Raw genomic sequence first — 22,479 nt, 5'->3', positions numbered from 1 at the left:
AAAGTGAATCCTTTAAGGTAAAAATGAAGTTAGAATATCGGCGAGCTAAGTTAGTCCACTTGACCGTTTTCGATGCGATAATTTAAACGTCCGGTTGGTGCCATAACTGTGGTGAGTATGGAGCTTCCCGTCATTGATATATATATATATATATATATATATATATATATATATATACATATATATATATATATCTCTCTCTCTCTCTCTCTCTCTCTCTCTCTCTCTCTCTCTCTCTCTCTCTCTCTCTCTATCTCTCTCTCTCTCTCCTCCTCTCATCTCTCTCATCTCTCTCTCTCTCTCTCTCCTCTCTCTCTCTCTCTCTCTCTCTCTCTCTCTCTTTCTCTCTTGAAGAGGGTTCGTCATTCCTTATGGATGGCTAGGGGGCGAGGTGCGTATCGATGCTTAAAACGCCCGGCTAGATGTGATTTCGGCCAATATGCCTTTCTCTTGCCCTCATTCTGATCTTGAAAGATAATATTCATGGTTCAGTTTAACTTAACGACGATTAGTCCGAGTAACGAATTTCGTTTTGCTACTTTACTTTTTGAATGTTAAGCTTTTATGATAGGCATCATGTCACATCTTTTTGAATGTTGAGCTTTTACGATATGTATCATGTCACATGTATATGTAACATGATACATATCATGCCGTACTGATTTGGCCACGGAGCGCCTGCAAGGTACCGCTGTTTGGTTGATGTAAAATTTCCCGCCATTTAACATTGGCTTTGGCCTTGAAGCATGTCTTTGGAAACAGGAAATATTTCATTTGCTTATGAAAACGCGGCAAGGTTAACTCATATCCAAAGGTGTAATGTGACATCAGAATGCGACTATAAATGTTTGAGAGTAAAATGAAACCTAAGTCGGTATTTCACGTAGGGCCAGGTGATCCCACGCACGGTATGGCTAAGATCTTTCCGCTGTAAAACTTGAGCGGGGAAGCCATACATCACTGTAAAGTTTCCATTTCGTACAGGAGCAACATGGCCACCGTCTCAGACAGTTCACGGCGATTTGGGCTTTTGGATCAGCGGATATTCCTGGTCATTTTTTGGTCAATCCGAAGGCATGAAAGGGTTGTTTTGCTATTCTCACCAGAGGAAGTTAAGCTATCTTTCCTTTGAGAAGCAGTGTGTATCCACACAACTAACTTAATCTGGTGTTGTCTCCGCCTAATACGCAACTTTCAGGTCAATGTTTTCCAGCATCCCAATAAATAATTTAGGTGCCTCAGTTGCAGAAGCAGGCACAGAACGTCGTTTCTTGTATACGCTCAACCGTGTCCTGAAAAAGCCATGCCGTAACATATAGATGACATTCAATTCACCAATGCATTACAGGTATGGTCACTCCGCAGTGTGTCAGCGCGTCAAAAACAATGCAACAGACTACATGGGGTCTAACATGATATTCCGCTGGAATATTGGTCATACCTGCTCCTACCTAACTCGGGCTTCTATAAGACAGTCTGGCTCTGTGTTCCTGCAGTGAGAAAAAAATGCCGCAAGTTTTTTGGTTTCCTCAGGCAAGAGCACTTTCTGAAATTCGCGACTGCTTCGCACCTGTGGAGTTAATGAATGGGGTGAGAGTGGTGTGACACTGCGTCCATGTGGAACCGCATGGGCCCCGGAGGCTACCCCACTGAGATAATCCTCACCGGGGACGTCACCATCGCGCTCACATCACGCTCGGGCGGGAGTTCCAGCCAGCGCGTGGTCGGGCTCAGGCTCACGACTGATGGCCGTCAACATGAGCGCGCGCTCGGAGAGGAGAGCTGTCGCAGGGGGGCAGGCTTCGACGGGCACCGAGGCAAACGCGGTGGATGGCGAGTGTTTAAGCGTGATCGAGTGTTTAAGTGTGATGAAACCTAAACATAAACAGTGTTGTGGGAACTTGCAGGCAGTTCAGCTTTGAAGCAATGCAAGTGTCCTTTGTTTTGATTGGGGGTTAGCGTTGTGGCCAGGTTTACACCCAGGGGGAGCCACATCGGGGCATATGGGATATTTTCACTCAGGGAGTTCGACATTCTTTGCTGTAGGGCCCTGTTTTCAAATTCCGTGGAACTTTTTAGGCCTGGGGTCCCATTTGAATGCCTTGAGAGCCATTATTGGTGGTTAAGAAGCCCTATGGATAACTTATTAGCAAAAGAGTATTGGGGCCTTCGGTCTTACGGGAGGGGGCACCTCTCCAGAGGGAGCGGGCCACAATCCCCATCCACGCGACTACGTCACTGTCGGGGGGGCCATACGCTGCTGTGTGTGACGCCACCAGCGTTTGTGTTTGATATACTTAGTGGTTCATTATCGTCGTGACCAGTTTATCTTTTTATTAAATTCACCCTCGCGCCATTTTTTGACGTTGTTTCCGCTCCGCTGCGGCGCCTGCTACCGCCCATCCTCCTAGTTTCACCGGCTGCCGCCAGGCGTCCGCCTGCCTGCGGCGACGGCCGCGGCACGGCGCCACCGTCGCAGCGTCGGAAAGTGAAACGTCGCTGGCGTGTCCGGCTCCACAGGATGTGAGCTCGCCTCCGCCCGGCATTCACGGCCTAGGTCGGCGGTGCACTTTCTCCCTGCACGACTGTCGCCGAGCGCAAAGCAGGCCAGCTCGGCAAAGGTGGGTCAGAGGCTGACAAAGACCGGCCGCCGCGCGAGACGGAGGTGCGGCGGCGGATCGACCGCCGCTGCGGCGCTGACAGCGCGTGCGCCGCGGATGCGAATCTTCGCCGCGGTGTGTGAATGCATGAGTATGGGATGGGGGAGGTTCATGGCCTGGTGTGCTTCGGCGATAGAGAAATGAGACAGAGTGCATCTTCGATAAGTCGTGGCATCGGCCGGAGACTTGGCAACACAGGCTTGGCAACACGAGACCGGGGTAAACCGCAGGCGATTTCAGGCGTTGAAAACGGCTGAGTTCCGAAGGATGGTTCCTTGAAACTCCTCCTCGGCGACCAATCCACTCAAGGTTCATCGAAACCCGCGAGCCGCTGTTTTGAAGGGAGATCAGCTGTCGTTAAGCAGAAAGCAAATGTTTGTCATCTAAACCACGGGACACTGAACAGGCACAAACCTGAATACATATACAATCCAGCCCGCCCCGTCGCGCCGTACCAAATTCACGTCCCGCTTCGGGATATTTACTTCTCTATCGCATCATGACATGACTGGATTGAGCTACTTTCACTCAGCCAAGCTGTGTTACCGTCACGTGACTGTGAGCAGAAATCAAGTTACGTGGCTCTGCTGCAGATTCTTAACCAATCTAGAGTTTCTTCACGGGTTAGGAGCTGCTGTGCAGACTCAAACTTCCGGCAATGCCCTGCGCGGTTTTGCAGTGGCCCGACATCCGCATCAGATAGTCCGGCTTCTGTAGTTCGTTGCCGCATTGTCTATGCACTACTGCGTCGTTAGCGGGAGATACGATCCGCCTGCGTCCCACCACTGGATGACGCACCAAGCGTGCATCGCAATAACTACACGATGTGCCGTTGTCTTCTGAGGCCAGCCAGGCAGCAGACTCGTTCAAGCCATGCAAAGCAACACAATGAAATCGAATCAAATCGAACCCAGCCATCCGGCGCTAACGTTCCATTATTAGCAGAGCTTAGACGTGATTCGTTACCAATGGCCCATCGCCAATCGACCCGGGCGAAAGTGTCTTTCAGCTCCAATGCCCCGGCATGCGGCGGCGGCCGCCAACTGAGATGAGGCCGTCCGTCACCGCCTCGGTATCTGTCCGCGGCCTTCTCCAGCAGTCTCCCTGGCAAACTGCCGCGTTCAGAGCCGTTCGCTCTCACTCCGTCCGCCATCCGCGTCTGCCTCAGCAGTCGCCCTGGTAGATCTCCTCCTTCGGCCGGTCCAGCAGCGTCGTGAAGCGCTCCACGTCGTCGCGCAGCTGGGCGGACAGGCGGCGCGGGTCCGACCCGGTCGTGTTCACGGCCCGACCCAGCCGGTCCACCAGCCGGCAGGCGTCGTCGAACAGCTCCAGCCGGCGCCGCAGCCGGTCGCGCTGGCAGTCGCCGACGACGGCGCGGCTCTTGAGCAGCAGCGCCACGTACACGAGCGCCGAGGTGGTGACGCAGAGGCGTGGGTGCTTGGGACGCCGCGCCGCCGCCGCCGTCAGCACGCGCACCAGGTGGTGGGCGAGCGCCTGCTCCAGATAACCTGTCATCGGCAGGCGGCGGATGTCCAGCTGAGGCTCGGCCTCCGCGGCGGCGGCGGCGGCGGCGGCGGCGGCAGCAGCTTTGGTTTCCGGCGCCGGCGGCCGCTTCTTGGGTAGTACACAGGCGCAGTAGCGACGCGGCTCCTGCATGAACTTCTCGCGCGCGTCCTCGGACGCGCACAGGTACACCTGCTGCAGGTAGCCGACAGCGAGCTTGTCCGAGCCGGCCACCAGCGCCTCATACCGGTGGCCGCCGGTGACGTAGCTGACGGAGCAGAAGCCGCCGAAGGCCAGCGCCATGTTCGGCAGCAGGACGGCCGTGTCCAGGACCGACAGCCGGCGCGGCAGCTCTGCCGGCAGCGGCGCCGCGCGCGGCGGCACGTACTCGGCCTCGTCCGCCAGCAGCAGCTCCTCGTGCTCGGCGCTGCACGTGCGGTAGAAGCGCGCCTGCAGCTCGACGGTGTGCGCGAGCCGACGGTCGGCGCTGAGGTCGACCAGGCGGCCCTGGCGCCAGCAGACGGGGCAGTAGTGCCGGTAGGGACCCAGCCGCACCGCCAGCTCGTCGGGCGTGATGCACAGCGCGCCGACGGGCGCCGCGCGGCCTGCCGCCGTGCACTCGCGGTACCGGTAGATTCCGCGGAGGCGCTCCTCGAGCGCCTCGCGCGCGGTGTTCTCCACCGCCCAGAGGCTGGCGTCGGCGTCCGCCGTGACGACGTTGTCGTGCAGCCGGCGGTACTGATCGGCCAGCTGCTCGGCGGCCGCGCGCCAACAGGCGAGCCGTACGCAGTGCGCGCGCGGTTGCTCCAGCCGCGGCTCCTCGGGCGGCGGCCGCCGGCGCGTGGCGGCCGCCTCCAGGCGCGCCTGCTCGGCGCGGAACCAGTTCTCCTGGCGGCGGGCGCGGCGCGCGGTGGTGGCGGTGCCGGCGCGCAGCTCCAGCACCAGGTAGGGCAGCACGCCGACGGCCGTCAGCGCGCGCGCCTGCTGCTCCGACTGCGGCCAGCCGTCCAGCACGTAGCCGTGCACCTGCGCCGGCACCGACAGCAGCGCCATCTGCACGGCCGACACCACCAGCGGCTCGGGCACCGCCTGGCCGTCCTCCAGGTGGCGCCGCGCGCGCTGCGCCAGCTGGACGGGCGGCCAGCGGGCGAGGAGGGCGCGCACCGCCTCGCCCGGTGACACGCGCTGCAGGCCGTAGCGGGCCACCAGGCCGCAGCTGACGGCCGTTTTGCCCGACTTGGGCGGCCCGAGCACAGCCACCCGGCTCGGGATGAGGTAGAGCGGCGCCTTCTGCGCCGTGTACATCGTCGGGTTTGCCACAAACTTGTCCAGCGCATCGCTGTTGACGCAGTAGTAGATGTGGCGGCGGAAGATGACGGGGTACGGGCGCTTCTGGGTCGGGTTGAACGGCGGCATCATGAGCCCACGCTCCAGCAGCGTCACGGGACACTGCTTGCCGAACTTGCTCAGCTGGCGGTAGCCTGTGTCGAGCAGGCGGGCGGCCATGTTGGTGCCGATGGGGTACGCCCGCTGCATAAGACCGACGCGGTATTTGGTGTACTTCTCCACCGCCTTGGCCAGCGTGTAGTCCACGATGTGACCGCGCTTCCTCGCGTCGACCTCAAGCCAGGGGATGTTGGCCTCCTTTGCCACTTCTCTTAGGGCTTCGAGTGCCTGAGTGTCGTCTTCATGCCACTGTCTGAGAATGTCGGAAATGCGCTCTTTGGCTTCCTCCTTTGTCTCCCACGACAATTCATTATCTTCAATTTCGGGGAATTCGTCTGATATTATCTGTTCTATATCCACTTCCTCCTCTTCCTCTCCTCCCTCTTCCCCGAGTGTAAGCGCATCAGATCCCTCTGGAGGCTCGTCGTCAGTCAAGTCACCTTCTTCATCTCCTTCCTCAGCCGCCGCCTGTTGCAGTTGTAGCAAACGTTCTTCTTCGCGCTGCTTTTTCTTCGCTTCGATGTCTTCCGCTAGCTCCTTTCGTCTCTCCTCAATTTCCCTCAAGCGTTCAGAGGCTTTCTCCTCCTGAGCCTTGTTCAGGCTCGCCTTGAAGGCGTCCATCTGTCTCTCCCACTCCTCCATACAGCCCTTCAGCAGGCGCTCCACCGTCTGCTCCGGGTCCGTGACCAAGACCACAAATGCGTCCGGAAACAGATGACGCTCAGTGAGGTAGCTGAGGTCGTCTGGTGTCGCGGGAAAACCCTCTAACACGAATCCGACCGACTTGAACGGCTCCTTCTCCCACCACTCACGCACGATCTCGTCCAGGGAGTCGGGCGAGAGCGAGGGCAGCTCCTCCTGTAAGTACGCCTCCACCTCCACCTGCCAGGGCGTCCAGCCGGCCTGCTCCTGACGGCGCGCCGCCTCTTCGGCCTCCTCCGCCGTTTCGGAGTCGACATCCCCCGGCGGCGTGTCAGCCGTGGCGTCGGTCGGCGCTGAGGGCGCCGGCGGCGGCGGCGTGTCCGAGCTGGAGTTCTCGCCGCCGGTGGCCAGCGCGGCGCGCTCCTCGCGCCGCTCGGCCTGGCGCTGCTCAAACTCATCGCGCATGCGCGCCGTCTCGGCCAGCACGTCCTGGATGTCCTCGGCGATGGCCCCCTCGCCGGCCACCTCTATCTTGGAGTGCTTGCCGAGCCGTGGCCGGCCGAGCAGCTGCATCAGCTCCTGCAGCCGCTCCCGGTAGTCAATGCAAAAGACACCGCAGCTCTCGGCCAAATGCTGCGCGCGGCCCGACTTGCCCGAGCCGTAAGCGCCCAGGAGCACAAGCCGCAGCGGCGGCGGCGCAGGACACGCGTCGCGCGGTATGTAGCGCTCCGGCTCAGCCACCAGCGCATCCATCGCCTCCTGCGAGCTGGTCAGGTACAGCTGTCCGCGGTAGCCGACAGCGAAGTCTCGCCGGCCCGGCTGTGCCACACCGAACTGCGAGTACACCACCGGACAAAACTTGCCCGTCTCGCCGTACAACCGCTTCAGATCTGACCTGGCCTCCTCGATGTCCTCGCTGGCCTCGTCCTTGATTTCTTCCTCCACAAAATCCTCCTCCTCCACCGCTTCTGCTTCGTCCTCCTCCACCTCGTCGTCCACGTCGCCGAAGTCGTGTTCCAGCTGCTCGTCGCTGGTCAGCTCTCTCGCCTGCATTTTGAAGTTCTTCTGCATCCGCTCGTTGACGATGCCGAGCAGCGTGGTGCCGGCTCGTGTCACCTTGTCCAGGGCCAGGACGATCGGCTCCGGACAGTTGCGCGGCTCGGCCAGACTGCGCACGGCGCTCCAGTCCTGGGCGAAACTCGCCAGAGTCTCCTTGTACGCGGTCATCATCGGACAAGATGGCGGCGGCTCGGGAGGCACCAGCGGCGTCGACATCTGGCCGTCGCTGCCCGCCTCTCTCGGCTCGAGGCTGTCCGCGTCGTTTGTCGGCTCGCCCGAGACGCTGGGAGGCGCTTCCGCCTTTTCTTTTGCCTTCCTAGCATTTGTCGGTTGGCTTCCACCAATGGAGAGCGTTTGCGGGCCCGCAGACTCGTCATCGGGCTTCTCTTTTTCCTGCTTCTCTGCATCTGCTTGTTCTGATGGCGCATCTGTCTGAGGCGGTACACCGTCCGCATTGTTCTGCCCCATAATGGCCTCCATTTGCTTTCTAACTGCGTCTTGTTCCTGACGTTCCGCTTCTGCGTTCGCCTGTTCTTGCATTTTCTGGGCCATCTCTTCGTTTTTTCTGCATTGCCTCCTGCTCTTCGGCGGTCTTTGTCGCGACAATGCTCTGGCTCACCTGCTCCTTGTGCTCTTGATAGAAATAGTCCTGCAGAAACAGAAAGTCATCGGAGTCATCCCAGATGCAGACCAGGTCGTCATACTCGAACTTCTCCTGCTGCATCATCGACCAGAGCGCCGGTTCGGTGGGCATATTATCGATGACCCAGCCGCCGTGCGCGGGCGTGTCCTCGGAGGCGGCGTGCCGCTGTCGCTCGCGCTCGGCCACCGTCTCCTGGAGCACGCGGAGCCAGTCGGCCGGCTCCAGCTGCACGTCCTGCACCAGGGTCTCCAGCTCGGGGCCGTACTCCAGCAGCGCCGCCTCCACCTCCGGATCCGGCGGCTCGGCCGGCTCATCGCTGCCGGAGTTCAGCTGCGAGCTGGTCCTGCTGGTTTCGTTCGCGCTCTGGGTTCGAGACACTGTCTCGCTGGCACCATCGACGCCCTGAGGTTTCGAGCTAGCTCTGCTGACCGCGTCAGGGTCCGGTGCCCGCGTGCTGGTTCGGCTGCCCGCCTGGGCGACTGAGCCGGCCGAGTCAGCGCTCTTCGCTTCGGCCAAATCCTGGCTGCCCGCATCAGCTGGCGCGGCTGATGTTGTCGAGGCGGCTGGCTCGTTATCGGGCACCTGTGACTGGGAGGCGACCTGGTCCGCTGAACCTGACACCCCCTCTGCAGACGCAGAGCCGCCGCCGGCTCCCGACTCTGAAGACTTCACAGACTGGTTCGTGACCTGTGACTGAGGAGAGACCTGGTCCGCTGAACCTGACACCCCCTCTGCAGACGCAGAGCCGCCACCGGCTCCCGACTCTGCAGGCTTCACAGACTGGCTCGACCGGGCTATCGGAGTGTCTTTTGAGTCCGCAGCGTCGGGTGTGACGTTCGCGCTCGAGGTTCCACCGGACTCCGGGGTGGCCTCGGCCGACTGGGTTGGTGGTGCATTGTTCGTGTCCTCTGCAGAATTCGGCGACTGAGTCTCGTCGGGCTCAATGTCCTTGCCATCTGCAGGGTCTTGAGGCTTTTCAGAACCATCCTCTTTCGTCTCTTCTCCGTCAGCAGTCGCCTTCGGCGCTGCACTCTGATCTGGCTGCCCTTCTGACCCCTGCTCTTGCTGAAGCTTCTGCCGTTCCTCTTCCTCCGTCTTCAGTCGCTCCTCCTCCTCCTTCTTCAGTCGCTCTGCCTCCTCCTGCTCGGCCTTCCTCTTCTCCGCGAAGGACTCGGCCAGCGCCTGCCGCTTCTCCTGCCGCTTCTCCTCCCTGTACTGCACCCGCTTCTCCTCCAGGTACGGCGCGCTCGCCGCGCCGGCGTCGATCACGTCGGCCGAGCGGCAGCTGGCGATCTGCGCCGCGAGCGTGCTGCGGCCGCTGGCCGGCGGACCGCACACGATCACGCGACACGGCAGCCGCGGCGGCCCGGACAAGAAGCGGCGCGGACACTGCATGAACTGCGCCAGCGTGTCGGCGCCGCTCATCACGTAGAAGTGGCTGAGGAAGCCGACCGCGCAGGCCGGGTCGCCGCGCACGACGCGGCCCTGCTTCATGCTGACCGGACACGTCACGCCGAAGTCAGACGGCGTCCACTTGAAGCGCAGACAGATGGGGTTGGTGTGCGAGAGCACGTGCGTGATCTCGTCCGGGTCGTCTTCGGCGGTCACCTGCGGCGGCTCGCCGCCCTCCTCCAGCAGGCGCACGGGCACGAGGGCGCGCGTCACCGGCAGGACGGCCAGCCGCAGCTTGAGGCTTTCGAACGCCGCACGCGGCGCCAGCGTGGCGTCGATCTCGATCAGAAACTCGGGACTGTGGTTCGTCATGTAGTCTTCGAGCAGGAGCATCAGGCGAGACTTGTACGCCTCGAGTTGATACGCGAACTCGGACTGGTGGCCCTCCGGAACTCGCAGCAGTCGGTCTCTGGCGGCCTTTGGAGCTGGTGCTAGGGGATTGGCGGGCTTTTTCTTCTTCTTTGGCTTGAAGGTCTTTTCGTGTTCCTCGACTGCATCACCTTCAGCCCCCTCTTCGTCTTCTTCTGGAATTATTTCCTCCTCCTCCACCTCCTCCTCTTCTTCCTCCTCCTCTTCTTCCATTGCCTCCTCCTCCTCAACCACGGCTTCTTCCTCTTCCTCTTGTTCTTCCTCTTCCTCGTCATCGTCAAGTGGCATTCGCGGAGGCTTTTTCTTCTTGGGTGGCTTCGGCTTGTCCGTGTAATATATCCAGGTATAGAACCGACCCTTTTCTTCATCCACCCGGTATGTTAACATCCGTGCCATGAGATCCTCATCCGAAATTCTCAAATGAATTATCACCGTTGGAGGAAGCGGTGACTCTATTACCATCTTCAGCTGATCCAGGTGCGACAGCACCTTCTCCGACAAGCAGGGCACGCCATCCAGCACGTAACCGTAGTGCAGGACATCCTCCTGCTTCAGTCGCTCGCTCAGCATCGCCACAATCAGCTGTTCCGGGACGGAGGCGCCCGAGGTCAGCAGTGACCGCATTCTGTCGCCCAGCTCGGAATTGTTGCCTATGATATCCTCCACCAGGTCGTCGGCGCTGATGTAGATCGTGCGCCACCAGGCGGCCAACAGCCTGGCCGTCGTCGTCTTGCCCGAGCCCGGCTTGCCGATGACGATGAAGCTGGTCGGCGGCTTCTTCAGCAGCTGCTCCTCGGCGGCGTCCATGTTGAAGGGGTCCTGTGGCTCCATCGATGGCTTCCTCTCCTCCACGCTGATGTACTGCTTACTGACGGCAGCTCGCTCGCGCACGTAGGCGGCGTAGTTGAAGTCGGTGGTGGAGGGATCGGAAGGTTCTCCTTCGGACAAGAGTGGGTTCGGGGCCTCGTGCTGCGACCACGTCATTGAGCTCTCCACTTTGGAGCGGGTTTGGTGCGCCAGGTCTGATTGGGCACCCGTTAAGAAGTTGAACGCCAATGCACCGGACGGCCTATCCGACACTAGGCCGCCGGGTTGCAGCGTATCTAACGCGCCGCCACTTCCTCCTGCTGTGTCCTGAGCGCCAGTCGACTTGGTAACGGAACTGCTGCGAGCTGGAGTGACAATAGTTTGGACAATGTTTTGCGCTGATTCAGGTTTGGAGCTACTCGGAGTAGATCCTGGTGTATTTTGATCACTCATTCTTGCAGCTGTTGAATGCTCATCTGAGAAAAATGCAAATCACAGCAAACCACGGGGATGACAAGTTTTAAAAATGTGGCGAGTTATCCGTGCTCTGCTGTGGATATCGCACAAGAGCTTAACATTTTAATCTTTGCGACACATCTTAACCCGTTCCGTCTGCCCTGAAACCTCCTATCTCTCAGACCTTGTTGCACTACTCCGTTGGAACGTAATTTGAGCATTTGCCATGCGCAGTGCTTATTCGAGCGCCTCTTTGAACGCGATCGTTAACGGATGCTGTGAATTTTGTCGCTGTGAATAACGGACCTTCGGTTTGCAGGGAGTCGTCGATAAAACACGTAGCCAAGCATATATATATATATATATATATATATATATATATATATATATATATATATATATATATATATATATTACATAACTGAGAAGACTTGCTGATCACATGGGAGTCCCGTTATACTATATAATGCCGGAGATAGAGAGCCTTTCTTGCGCATATCACTTTTACGGGAGCACACAAAGCATACCATCACCGTGAGATCAAAGGAACTTGTGAAATATGTGAAGCCCGTGGCGACTGTGACCCCACATGCGCATTGCCTTAAGTGTGACGTTAAGTGTTACATCGTGGTATTCTCTAATGTCATGACATTCAGATATCGTCCTCTACGGAAGATGTTATTAATGATGAATTATGGCTTCTCGGATCTTATATCCGTCCCCCGCGTTCCTGGAGGGCGATCTTTGAATGTCACGACATTTGGGAATGCCGCGACGGAATCCTTGCAGGATGCGGTGATCCAATGTTATGACCTGTTTCGTCACAGCCGGAAGTCAACTTCGTAATGCCGTTACTTAACCCATCGCGGCGAATATATTTGCATTCGTGGGCCGTCGTGCCACCTTTGTTGCATGAATCTCCCGGTGGGATTTCGCGCACCCTTGACATGCATACACAAAACTGTCATTTTAAATCCAGATAGCCATGCCTTAGCTGCACCGTCTGTTCACACCGCCACACCCGCGGATGGGTTGATGATGGGTTGTTCTTGCCACACGGTTTCATAGCCCACATCAAACCCTGGGCGTGGACGTCCTTTGACAGTTGGTTTTACATACATACATATACACATATATATATATATATATATATATATATATATATATATATATATATATATATATATATGGATTATCTGCATTTAAAATGATCCGGATTGGTTGAATAAAATGATCGCTATCTGGACTTAAAATGACAGTTTTGGATATATACATACATATATATATATATATATATATATATATATATATATAGTGTGTGTGTGTGTGTGTGTGTGTGTGTGTATGTAATGCCATGAGCTCTGATAACTTTTTTTAAATTATGCGTTTTAGAGGTCTCATATTCTAAGTCAATGCCATGCGAGCGGTTCATATCCCGACACTAGCCCTCTCCTGCCACCCGCTGCATAAAAACGCTCTCCTTTATACAGCGATGTATTACCAATATATCGCATACGGTTACACCCGGAGAGAAACCTTCACCATATCCACAAACCGCCCAACTCTCACGCGGGTCGGCGCGTCGGAGAACACCCAGCTCCAGCGATCGTCGACAGCAGGCTTCTGGCGGACGAGAATTAGCGGACAACTTTCCTAGCGTGTGAACTACCGAGACAAGAGCTGAAGAAGAGGTGGCACAAGGGTGAGTGCATCTGACAAACTGGGCTGCGCGGTCGCGTGCGGGACAGGACGCGGGCGGTCGACATCTCCCCGACGGCGCGGGCGGCCTCGCCGCCGCCGCGTCACTAGAAGGTGGTGTAGGCGTTGTTCTCGACGCTGAGCGAGCGCGACAGGCCCATGCCGAAGCCGGAGAGCAGGTCGGGGCTCTGGGTGGCCTGCTCGAACCTCTCGCGGTGGTACTTCTCCGAGTACTCCTGGCGGACGGAGACGGTGAGCGACGCTGGACAAACGAGTGCACGGCAGGGACGGCGCCATCACGTCTTGTGCGATGCACAGGATCCGCAGATTGCCAACACCTAACCAATGACCTCGTGTTTCAAACGGTGGTTAAAGACACTGAACAAGACAGTATTTTGTCACGAAATTGTGACGGTTGGTAACGACGAAGAAAACAACGAGCGATTTATACCGATCCGCACATTGTTTTATCGTGTAATTCACCTACTTTAAAAACGAGGCAGCTGAATCGTACCAAAGTCGAAGCAATAGATACTAAATCAATTAACTACTATATATCAATTCATACTGTTTCCCATAACACAACATTTCATAACACCCATGTTTATCAAGCTATGGCCACAATCCCCTTTACCAGTCCTCTTACAGATAATCCTCTTCCATGCTGTTCCATAATACCCGTGCTTTATCAAACCATTGCCAGAGTCCCCTTTACACAGTTTTTACAGCCTTCACTTCACAAACCCCCTTTTTCCACTTCCCTTTAGCAGTCCGCACGGAATCTGTGTGCGGTTCAGCACACCGGGAAGGGGTGGGGGCGGCCCCTCAGCCCGCCCGCTCGCGTCGGGTCGGTCGACGGCCTCTCACCCGCAGCCGGTTGCCCAAGAAGACGGCTCGCTCCCGTCGCTTCAGCATGTAGTCGTTGGAGAGCAGCCACCGATGCTCGGAGCACTCCTCGCACGTGGGCCGCTTGCTGCGAACGGGCGTCACCTCGTTAGGGCAGGCGGAGGCACCCGCCCGGGCACGTCACCGCTCTACACGCGAAGCACGTCGGCCACGCGCCTCGCAGATACGCGACATAGCGCGACCGGGTCGGGTTTCCCAGCGCGATGCGGCCGCTCCGGCCGGCATACCGGGCACGTCCGGCGCGGCTGATTTAGAACCGCGCCCGCATCCGCAGCCGGAACTGCGCCCCAAGCCGTCTTTGATCCGAGCGCGCGGCGGACGACCTTCTCCGACCTTCAGCCGGACGCGTGACGAGCGGCCGCAACGAGCCGCGTCTCCCGACACCCCCGCTCGGCCGCCGCCGCCCGCTCGGCCGCCGCCACCCACCTCGGTGCGCGCTTGAAGATCTGCATGAGGAAGCGGGTGGCCTCGGTGGTGATCTCGCGGTACAGGTACTCGAACCGGAAGCGGACGAACAGGATGTTCTGGCGCGTCTCGGCGTCGGTGTCGCCGTGGAAGGGCGTCACGCCCGACAGCAGCAGGTACGTGATGACGCCCAGCGACCACACGTCCGTCATCGGGAAGGCCGGCTCGTCGGCCAGCAGCTCGGGCGCTGCGGGAGGCAGGAGGCGGCGGTGTCAGAGGGCTGGACGACGCGGACGCCGGTGTCAGCGCTCGGTGACGTGTTAGTAGCAGCGATACCGGCTGAGGACGTCGGAACAGGACTCACGGTAGACAATGGCGACTCCTGCTGAGACATCTCGTGGCGAAGCTGCGTGTCTGTGTCATCATCTTTCTCTCTCGGGTTATATCGAGCTTTTCAATCTGGTCGCATTAAACGCAGCCGGCACTATAAATGCAATGCGATTGATCACAGTACGATATCATACATCGTAAATGTTGTACCGCATTAACGTATCATATATTCGCTGTCGCATACCATCCTGAAGCTCAGTTATGCCGTACCGCGGTAAATCAACTCACATAGTGCGCGCTACAGGTGACCCAGCATAACGCAACCGGCTGGTCGTCCGGGTTCCAAAGACTTTCTGCCTGGAAACGCAGTAGTCCAGGACTGCCGGGCCGTCCCACATTCGGGGTAATCCGGGAGAGTCCCACCGCGTCGGACGGCCTGCCTGCGGGACTCTCTTCAAAACCGGCGCGCACCGGCCTGCCTGCGGACCTCTCGTCAAAACCGGCGCGCACCGGCCTGCCTGCGGACCTCTCATCAAAACCGGCGCGCACCGGCCTGCCCGCCAGCCGCCGGGCGGTGACGTCACACTCCGAACGGGGGGGGGGGGGGGGGGGCTTACCGGAGTACTCGAGGTTGCCGCAGCGCTGCACGCGACAGCCGAGCTTGGTGACGCGCTGCGCTGAGCCGAGGTCCACCAGCTTGACGTCCACCCGGCGACACGTGGTGAGCACCACGTTGTCGGGCTGCAGGTCCAGGTGCGCCACGCCGCGCCAGTGCAGGTACTGCAGGGCGTCCAGCACCTGCGGCCGCCGGCGCGGGCTCAGGCGCCTCCACCCAGGGAAGCTCGAGGGGACCCGGGACATGCCTCCCGGTGGTCGCGTGTCGGCGGTGAGGTGCCAGCAGCTGGCATCGGATCAATAACGGCGTGGCTGTGACTGTGCGTGAGCTCACGTGCGGTAATAGTTTGCCAGCGCCACGCCCGCCACGGTGCGCAGGCTAATGTCCGCTAATACCCCGCTGGCACTGATCTCTGCCGGTCAGAGACCGGTAGCCACGCGTATAAGGTGCACGTGACGCTGCCGGCTCCATGCTGTTAGAGGGCGTTGCATCATTAGGAGAGGGGATCAGTGCAAACGCACCGGGACCAGACAAGGTCAAAGTCAAAGTCGAGATCGGCGGAGCTCGGGGCGTTCACAGTCCGGCCCCTGCTGGGCAGGAGAGATCCACACGCAACCCGGAGAACCAGCACGCGGTCGTTTCGGCAAGCAAACAAACAAATAAACAAACTGTGTTAGCGATCGGTGCGATCTCTCAGCACACTGCAGGGGGGCCTGCGCTGATATTCACATCACAGTCCACGGTGGCAACGTCAGCTGGCAAGCTTGGTCGCGTTGTAGGCTACACAAGACCGCTGTCACTCAATGCTGCCCAGTTTAAATGCGCCTCCAAATGCCGCTGTTTCCTTCGCCAGGCGTCTTCTGAACGCGAAAGAGCAAGGAGCCTGGCATGCACCCCCGGAGCAAGCCGGTACGATCCGTCCGTTCACGACGAGCTCTGAAAAGCACGCCGTTCTCGGGAGCCCACCTGCGTCACCACGGTGGCCACCATGTTCTCCGAGTACTCGTGGCGTAGCTGGAAATAGGTGAGGATGTCCAGACCCTGCAGCTTCTCCATGATCAGCACGTACTTGGTGTCCATTCTGCGGGCGGATCGAGTCAGTCAGCTCACACGGTTGGACGGGCAGTTTTGAATGAATGGTACATCGCAGCGAAGTCATACCGCCATGTATGGTAACTTGGAGCCCAATGCATGTACCTTGTAATCGCGCCGGGACCGTATCAGATTACGCGATGTTTGGCTGAGTTCTCTCCGACCAGTCAGCTGAGCGAGAGTCGGGCGCCTCGGGGTGACTGGGGCCGCAACCAGCCGCGTCCTTTTAGGGACCGGCCCTGGCGTGTGCTTTCTTTGTACGCCGTGGAGAGAGCTTCGGTTCCGTAGCATTCCGACCCTTTTACGAAATGACCACATCTGCGACCACGCAGTACTCGTATCTGAACTGAAAAGTGGCTCTGAGGTATGCAACGTCATATAATGTTGGACCGGGCGGGGTGAGATGAAATCCAAATTCTGGAAGTAGCAGTAAAAGCATCGCCTACCAAAAAGCAGTCCCCTCGAAGGGGGAGGGGCACTCTGCCTAGGCGTGGCCCGTGGCTCACCTGTAGGCGTCGTACAGCGCGGCGACGCGTTCGTGGCGCAGGTGGCGCAGCGCGCGGAACTCGGCGTGCGCAGCGTCCCTCGTCTCCTCGCCCGCCTCCAGGATCTTGGCGGCGCGCACCTGGTCCGTGGCCGTCTCCACACACTTGGCGACCAGCGAGAACCGCCCCCTGCGGCGACGGCCCGGCACGAGGGCGGGTCAGCATGGGGGCCAGGGCGGCGGCGCACGGCTGGCGTCGCGCCAAAACAGAAGGGCGAGGGGAGGGGAGGGGATGGGACGAGGATGGGAGGGGAGGGGAGGCGAGGGGAGGCGAGGGGAGGCGAGGGGAGGCGAGGCGAGGCGAGAGGACGGGAGTGGAGGGGAGTGGAGGGGAGTGGAGTGGGAGTGGAGGGGTATGGAGTGGAGTGGAGGGGTATGGAGTGGAGTGGAGTGGAGCGGAGTGGAGGGGAGGGGGAGAGAAGGCGAGGCGAGGGGAGTTCGTTCTACAGCAAGCCCGTATGTCAATCTCCCGGATTCGCTCAACATGAGCCATCGCTTGTTCACCCACATCATGCCCCTGGGAAGCGGAGCCACCTGCAATAGCGAGATGACAAGAGTGCCTACGACACACGCCTCTACTTCCGACACGTTTGCGTCATACGGAGCGCCGCTAGCGCTGCACCGGTGTCGCCTTCCTAGAAGACACCTTAGCGCCGACACCTTCACAATTGCGTTGTTCCGTAAACTGACTAATGCGGAGTAGCAGAATCCCGCGCTCAGCTCTCAAGTCTAAGGCGGAGGCGGACGCCGCCCAAGCATTCATTCCATCCTGATCATTCAGTTCCAGCAGGCTATATAAAACCGTCTTGCTTTGACGACGCATTGGCTTAACCGACGCTGGGCCGGATGGAGCTCGTTAAAGCCGCGGCAGTGGCCGCTGGTTGTGATGCGTAGCCCGCTTTAGCTGGAACTCGTCTTTTTCGAGACGACAGAGTGAAGACTGCCAGCGAGTGCAATAACTAAAGATACTGTACTACAGTGAACTTCACTGGGATGGATATGACGGTTACAGCATCGTTTTTCACATCGTGCGTGTCTCGCCGCAGCCCAGCCCGACCCCCGGCTCACCTGTTGATTTCGGCGAGGAAGCTGTACTTGCCCTCCGGCGAGCCGTCGGTCAGCTCCACCGGGGTCTCCTCGACGGCGTAGTCAAGCGTCGGACGTGCCTCCAGGTCCAGCGGCGCGCGGCCCGACTCGGTCAGCTGCTGCAGGTACTTCTCCGCCTTCGTCACCATCACCTTGCGCTCCCAGCCTGCGCACGTGCGATGGGGCTCCTCAGAGCGACGGAAGCGAGGCGGGTGCTCCTCAGAGCGACGGGAGAGATGCGGAGGCCCCTCAGAGCGACAAAAGCGAGGCGAGGGCTCCTCAGAGCGACCGGAGCGAGGCGGGTGCTCCTCAGAGCGACGGGAGAGATACGGAGGCCCCTCAGAGCGACAAAAGTGAGGCGAGGGCTCCTCAGAGCGACGGGAGCGATGTGGGGCTCCTTAGAGCGACGAGCGCGCTGCGGATAGGAAATGGGGATGGGGGTGGGGAAGGTAATAGGAGTGGAGGTTGGTTGGGAGTGGGAGTGAAGCTGGGGTGGCGTTTAGAGTGGGGTGGGGCGATCATACAACGTTCCGAACGCTTAACTGTTGCGCAAGGGTGCGTGAGGAGATCGCTGGGAATGGTGCCCTGCATCGGGTGAAAATGCATGATCGCGCCCTCAACGAACAGGAATATGGGATAACATTTAAAAGTTGTCGCTCCCACACAAGAGCATCGAGCCGGCTTCATCTGGAATACGGCAGTGTCGTGCCGCGCTCGTTCAGACGGCGGCGCTCTCAGCTGGGCAACTGAGGAGTCGGTAATCCCGGTCAGCTGTTAGCCCAGCGTCGGGCTGCTGCCCGATTAGCCCAGAAAGTCCCCCACCCACAGGGCGCCCGCGCAGGACGAGACGGCGCACATGTTCCTCACTCGGCACCAGCGGATGATCTCACCCCCTCACGGGGCGCCGAGGGTGATGACCCACAACATCCGGCCCCGGTAGGCACGCGGAGCCAGCCAAGGATTGGGGGCGGAGGTCAGTGACCTGGCGACGGCTCAGGTGGGCGTGAGTGGGCGCTCCTCTGCCCCGAGCGTCACAAGCCGAAGGGATTAACTGCTATGTGGATCAGACCGGTTAGAAGCCGCCCGGGTTTACCTCTCGGAGTGGCAAAGGCTAAGCAGCCTTACCTCTGCCTCTGGCCAAAAGTCTTTAGTGACTGTGAACATGGTCATCATCGCCTTACAAAGGCGCCTGCGGAAGGACTTGGGGATTCCCGACTCACCGAGTTTACGCGTGCGCACGGTCGGGCTGGGCACGCTGTAAGGCCCCCAGCCGAACTTGTTGTACGCCCTCAGGTGGAAGTGGTAGTTGCTCTCCGGCGTCAGGCCGCGCACGCAGAAGAACTCGTGGTCGATATTGTTGGCGACGTCCGTCCACTCGTGGTCCACTGGGCACAGACGCGTACTCATCAACAGCTGACGAAATGGCGGCATCCGTCTCTAATGGGAACAGTCACCGCACGGCGCACGCCACTGAGGCCCGATTTGCAAACATTCTAACAGTGTACGGCGCACAGCAGACCCCTACAGTATTCACGTAGTAAAATCGACTTGGTCTGTCAGCTGACGGCACGGACCGTTTCGGACGAGCTCAGTACAATCGGTCGGCTAGATCGCGGAGCGTTTGCATATGTCCGTCACATGTGTCGTAAAATCGAGATATGTGGTCCAAACAGCCACAGAATGTGTTGCAGTGCTGCTAGGCAGCGTATCGCTTATGCAACCAATATCCTACGGGAGCACAGAGATACGGCGGTACTTGCCAAACGTTACCCAAAAAAACATGGCAATCAACAGTGATCACTACGGTCCGTTTGGGACACGCTCTCCCACGCCGAACGCCTTTGAAGGTCGCAAAACATTGCCCGCAGCAAGTTTCAAACCCACACCTCCTCAAAGCCCAAACTCCTACTCCGATACGCGCGCTCTGCCGACGTCCTCCGGCTTATCCGGACCGAGGTCACTCACACGTCTGCTTGACCTGCAGGCCGTAGGCGAGGATGGGAGTGTGGCCAGAGTCCTGCGGGATTTTCCAGCGGAGCATAACCTCCGTGTCCGAGTACTCCACCGGCTCCGGCATGTCCACCAGGCCCGGCACCGAGCCCACGAACAGGCTGTGGAGACGGGTCACAGGACAGGGGTCAGTTCAGCACCAGGTCCGGTACTGAGCCCACAAACAGGCTGTGGAGACGGGTCACAGGACAGGGGTCAGCTCAGCACCAGGTCCGGCACGGAGCCCACGAACAGGCTGTGGAGACGGGTCACAAGACAGGGGTCAGTTCAGCACCAGGCCCGGCACGGAGCCCACGAACAGACTGTGGAGACGGGTCACAAGACAGGGGTCAGCTCAGCACCAGGCCCGGCACGGAGCCCACGAACAGACTGCGGAGACGGGTCACAAGACAGGGGTCAGTTCGGCACCAGGCCCGGCACGGAGCCCACGAACAGACTGTGTGGACGGGTCACAAGACAGGGGCCTTTTCAACAGACCGGCATTGAGTTCTTGAACACACCGTGGAGACAGCGCACAAAACAAGCGTTGATCCACCAGACGCACAAAATCCACGAAAAATCTGCCCAGGCAAGCTGTTAGAGAGAGACACGGGTCATACAGCTCACTCTGTGCCATAACCTTGAATGCGCCCACACTTTCAATCTAGCAGACTTAGATGGAACTATAGTCGGGCCAGCCGAACAGATAACACTAGAACATGCTGTTTCTAGCCGAACCCATCGGGATTCATTATCCACCTTTTAATTACTTGATACCGCTGGCTTACGTCATAAACGGGTACATAACGATGTCCGAGGCGGGACAGAGTGAAAGTATACTGTCAGACCTGAAATCTTTTATTCAGCAGGTCCCACGCAGATGGGGGACGGCATCTCATTAAATCACCTGCTCTCCATAATAAGCAAGCTAAAATGGACGCAGCTGGCAGCGATCACAGCGCTGGCAGACGGCGGGGCATCGTGCGCTCGCTTACTTGTGACGTTAAAATACGGGCCGACGCATCATCTGTCCGCGCATCTCTAGGACGGCAGAGTACAAGCTTAATACTCCATCGGCGGCGTTCGCTGCTGAGCGGCATGAGCTGAATCCGGTAATGCCGCCCTTAACACCGTCCGACGGCGGCGTGCACCCCTCACCGGCACTTGGTGACGGTCTGGCCGACGCTGTTGCGCGCCACCACCTTGTAGACGCCCTGGTCGAAGTCCATCGCCGGCTCGAAGCGCAGCCGCGACCGGCCGTTGTCCTCCTCCACCATCTTGATCCGCTTCGTCTCGCCGATCACGATGTCATTTCTGTCGAAGCGGACGGGGTTGTTGCTGACGTGGCACGTATGTGGACAAGGCGAGATCGCTAGGTCAGGGTGCAGGATTACCATGCGCTGCGCGTCGCAGATAAGCTACTTTTGTGCTTGACAGTGGCTCACGATATAGCTCATATGGAACGGGCATCGCTGGAGAGCAGCCGGGGATGCAACTGGGGGGAGAGGGAACAGCTGGGAGGGAGGGGGGGGGGGGGGGGGGGGTAGAGGGAGCAGCTGGGGAAGGAGCAGCTGGTGATGGTGAGGCAGGTAGGGTCTCACCTGAACCATTGCACGATTGGCTTGGGCTCTCCGACGGCCATGCAGGAGATCTCGCACGGCGTCCCCTCCTGGATGGCCGTGTCCGACGGCTTCTCGCGGAAGAACGGGAACTGCGGGATAACGGCGACCACCGTCAGCGTACCAAAGACGAGCATTTCTACGGAACTAGCGAAGACAAAGGACCTTCAGGAAGTCGAGTAAGCAAGGTAAAGTGTAGCGAAGTAAAAGCGCTAAGTATGCAAATGTAGAACAGCACACAAGCCACGCTGGCGATTTTAAACAACAGCCGCTTACCACAAAATGACACAGTACGCAGTCCTGAAAACCACGGAACGTGAGTCAGGAACATCTCTTATCTGTCCGAAGAGTCGCTCAAAGACCACCAACTACAACCATGGGCACTGCCTCCCATTCCAGACCGCGGTCCGCCAGACCCGCCGGGCGCCGCCCGCCTGGCGGCCCACCTGTCCGTCGCGCCGCTGCTCCAGCAGCGTCTCGGCCTCGACGACGGCGTCAGCGCGCGTGCCCATCTCGTAGCGCAGTCGGCGCGGCACGTGCGGCCGCGCCTCGGCGTCGTACTGGCTGATGCGCGTCTTACGCTCGTCGTCGATCTCCTCGTCCATGATGTCGGTGAAGCGGCGCCGCTCGTGCACGATCGGCAGCTGCGGAGGGCCGAGCGGGGTGGTGATGACCGACGGACGGGGCCGGGGCACGCGGGCCAATGGAAAACGGAGACGGTGATGGGGCTGAGTGGTCTCCATGTAGGTAAGAAAGGCCTTCAGCTCTCGATTTTCGGCATTATTGGCGCTCATAATGATAACTGGCCCTCAATACACCATGTGATGGTTAAACGACGTTATCGAGTAGGTGTGGGGGTATTATCTAGCAGGTATATGTGAGTACTATGACAAAACTCCAGACAACCCTGAAATTAAAAACGCTCCAATTATCGCTTAATTTCACCACTTAAGTGATATATCTTAACATGTCGGAAACTTACGTTCGACATAAAAGCTCCTGAAGGCTGAGCCTTCCAGTAGCCCAGGATAGGACAGGCAGGCTTACAAAGCGAAGGAGGGCACACCACCCTCCCTCTAGGGTAAAGTATGAAAAGAATCATGCCGTGAAATGAAGAAATCTGCTTAAAAACGGCACGTGGCCACTGCTTTGGGGAA

The 22,479-nt window shown here is 58.7% G+C and overlaps 2 protein-coding genes across 2 annotated transcripts in view; both read right to left on the bottom strand.

Moving 5' to 3' along the window:
• Positions 1 to 3,824: 3,824 nt before the first annotated feature.
• Positions 3,825 to 10,758, bottom strand: LOC119106104 (adenylate kinase 9). The gene is made up of 9 exons (XM_037229700.1): positions 10,234 to 10,758; positions 9,290 to 9,780; positions 8,971 to 9,199; positions 7,930 to 8,238; positions 6,723 to 7,499; positions 5,328 to 6,491; positions 4,597 to 4,913; positions 4,287 to 4,431; positions 3,825 to 3,899 (listed from the first exon to the last, which is right to left on the bottom strand). Exons 1-9 carry the CDS (start codon positions 10,756 to 10,758, stop codon positions 3,825 to 3,827), a joined length of 4,032 nt encoding a protein of 1,343 aa, XP_037085595.1.
• Positions 10,759 to 12,518: 1,760 nt separating this feature from the next.
• LOC119106103 (obscurin) overlaps positions 12,519 to 22,479 on the bottom strand; it is a 35,115-nt gene continuing 25,154 nt past the window's right edge. The window contains exons 33-44 of the mRNA XM_037229699.1: positions 21,769 to 21,966; positions 21,305 to 21,414; positions 20,862 to 21,017; positions 19,680 to 19,825; positions 18,935 to 19,099; positions 17,697 to 17,880; positions 16,591 to 16,758; positions 15,959 to 16,073; positions 14,994 to 15,174; positions 14,068 to 14,293; positions 13,603 to 13,708; positions 12,519 to 12,971 (exon numbers count right to left, since the gene is read on the bottom strand). Of these exons, the coding sequence (XP_037085594.1) occupies positions 12,843 to 12,971; positions 13,603 to 13,708; positions 14,068 to 14,293; positions 14,994 to 15,174; positions 15,959 to 16,073; positions 16,591 to 16,758; positions 17,697 to 17,880; positions 18,935 to 19,099; positions 19,680 to 19,825; positions 20,862 to 21,017; positions 21,305 to 21,414; positions 21,769 to 21,966 (1,884 nt within the window). The 3' untranslated portion in view covers positions 12,519 to 12,842. The remainder of the gene's footprint in view (positions 12,972 to 13,602; positions 13,709 to 14,067; positions 14,294 to 14,993; positions 15,175 to 15,958; positions 16,074 to 16,590; positions 16,759 to 17,696; positions 17,881 to 18,934; positions 19,100 to 19,679; positions 19,826 to 20,861; positions 21,018 to 21,304; positions 21,415 to 21,768; positions 21,967 to 22,479) is intronic.

This window comes from Pollicipes pollicipes, unplaced genomic scaffold (assembly GCF_011947565.3).
Source record: "Pollicipes pollicipes isolate AB1234 unplaced genomic scaffold, Ppol_2.1 Scaffold_6138;HRSCAF=7277_pilon_pilon_pilon, whole genome shotgun sequence".
NCBI lineage: Eukaryota > Metazoa > Arthropoda > Thecostraca > Pollicipedomorpha > Pollicipedidae > Pollicipes > Pollicipes pollicipes.
This window is presented reverse-complemented; position numbering and strand designations above follow the sequence as displayed.

Coding starts and splice junctions, on each gene's coding strand:
- LOC119106104 (XM_037229700.1), bottom strand. CDS start 10,758: ATGACGTGGTCGCAGCACGAGGCCCCGAACCCACTCTTGTCCGAAGGA. Junction 9,200..9,289: donor CTGCCGTGTCGCGTGATCGT/GTGCGGTCCGCC, acceptor CGGCGCGGCGAG/CGCGCCGTACCTGGAGGAGA. Junction 3,900..4,286: donor CGCGTCGCTACTGCGCCTGT/GTACTACCCAAG, acceptor CTGTCCGCCCAG/CTGCGCGACGACGTGGAGCG.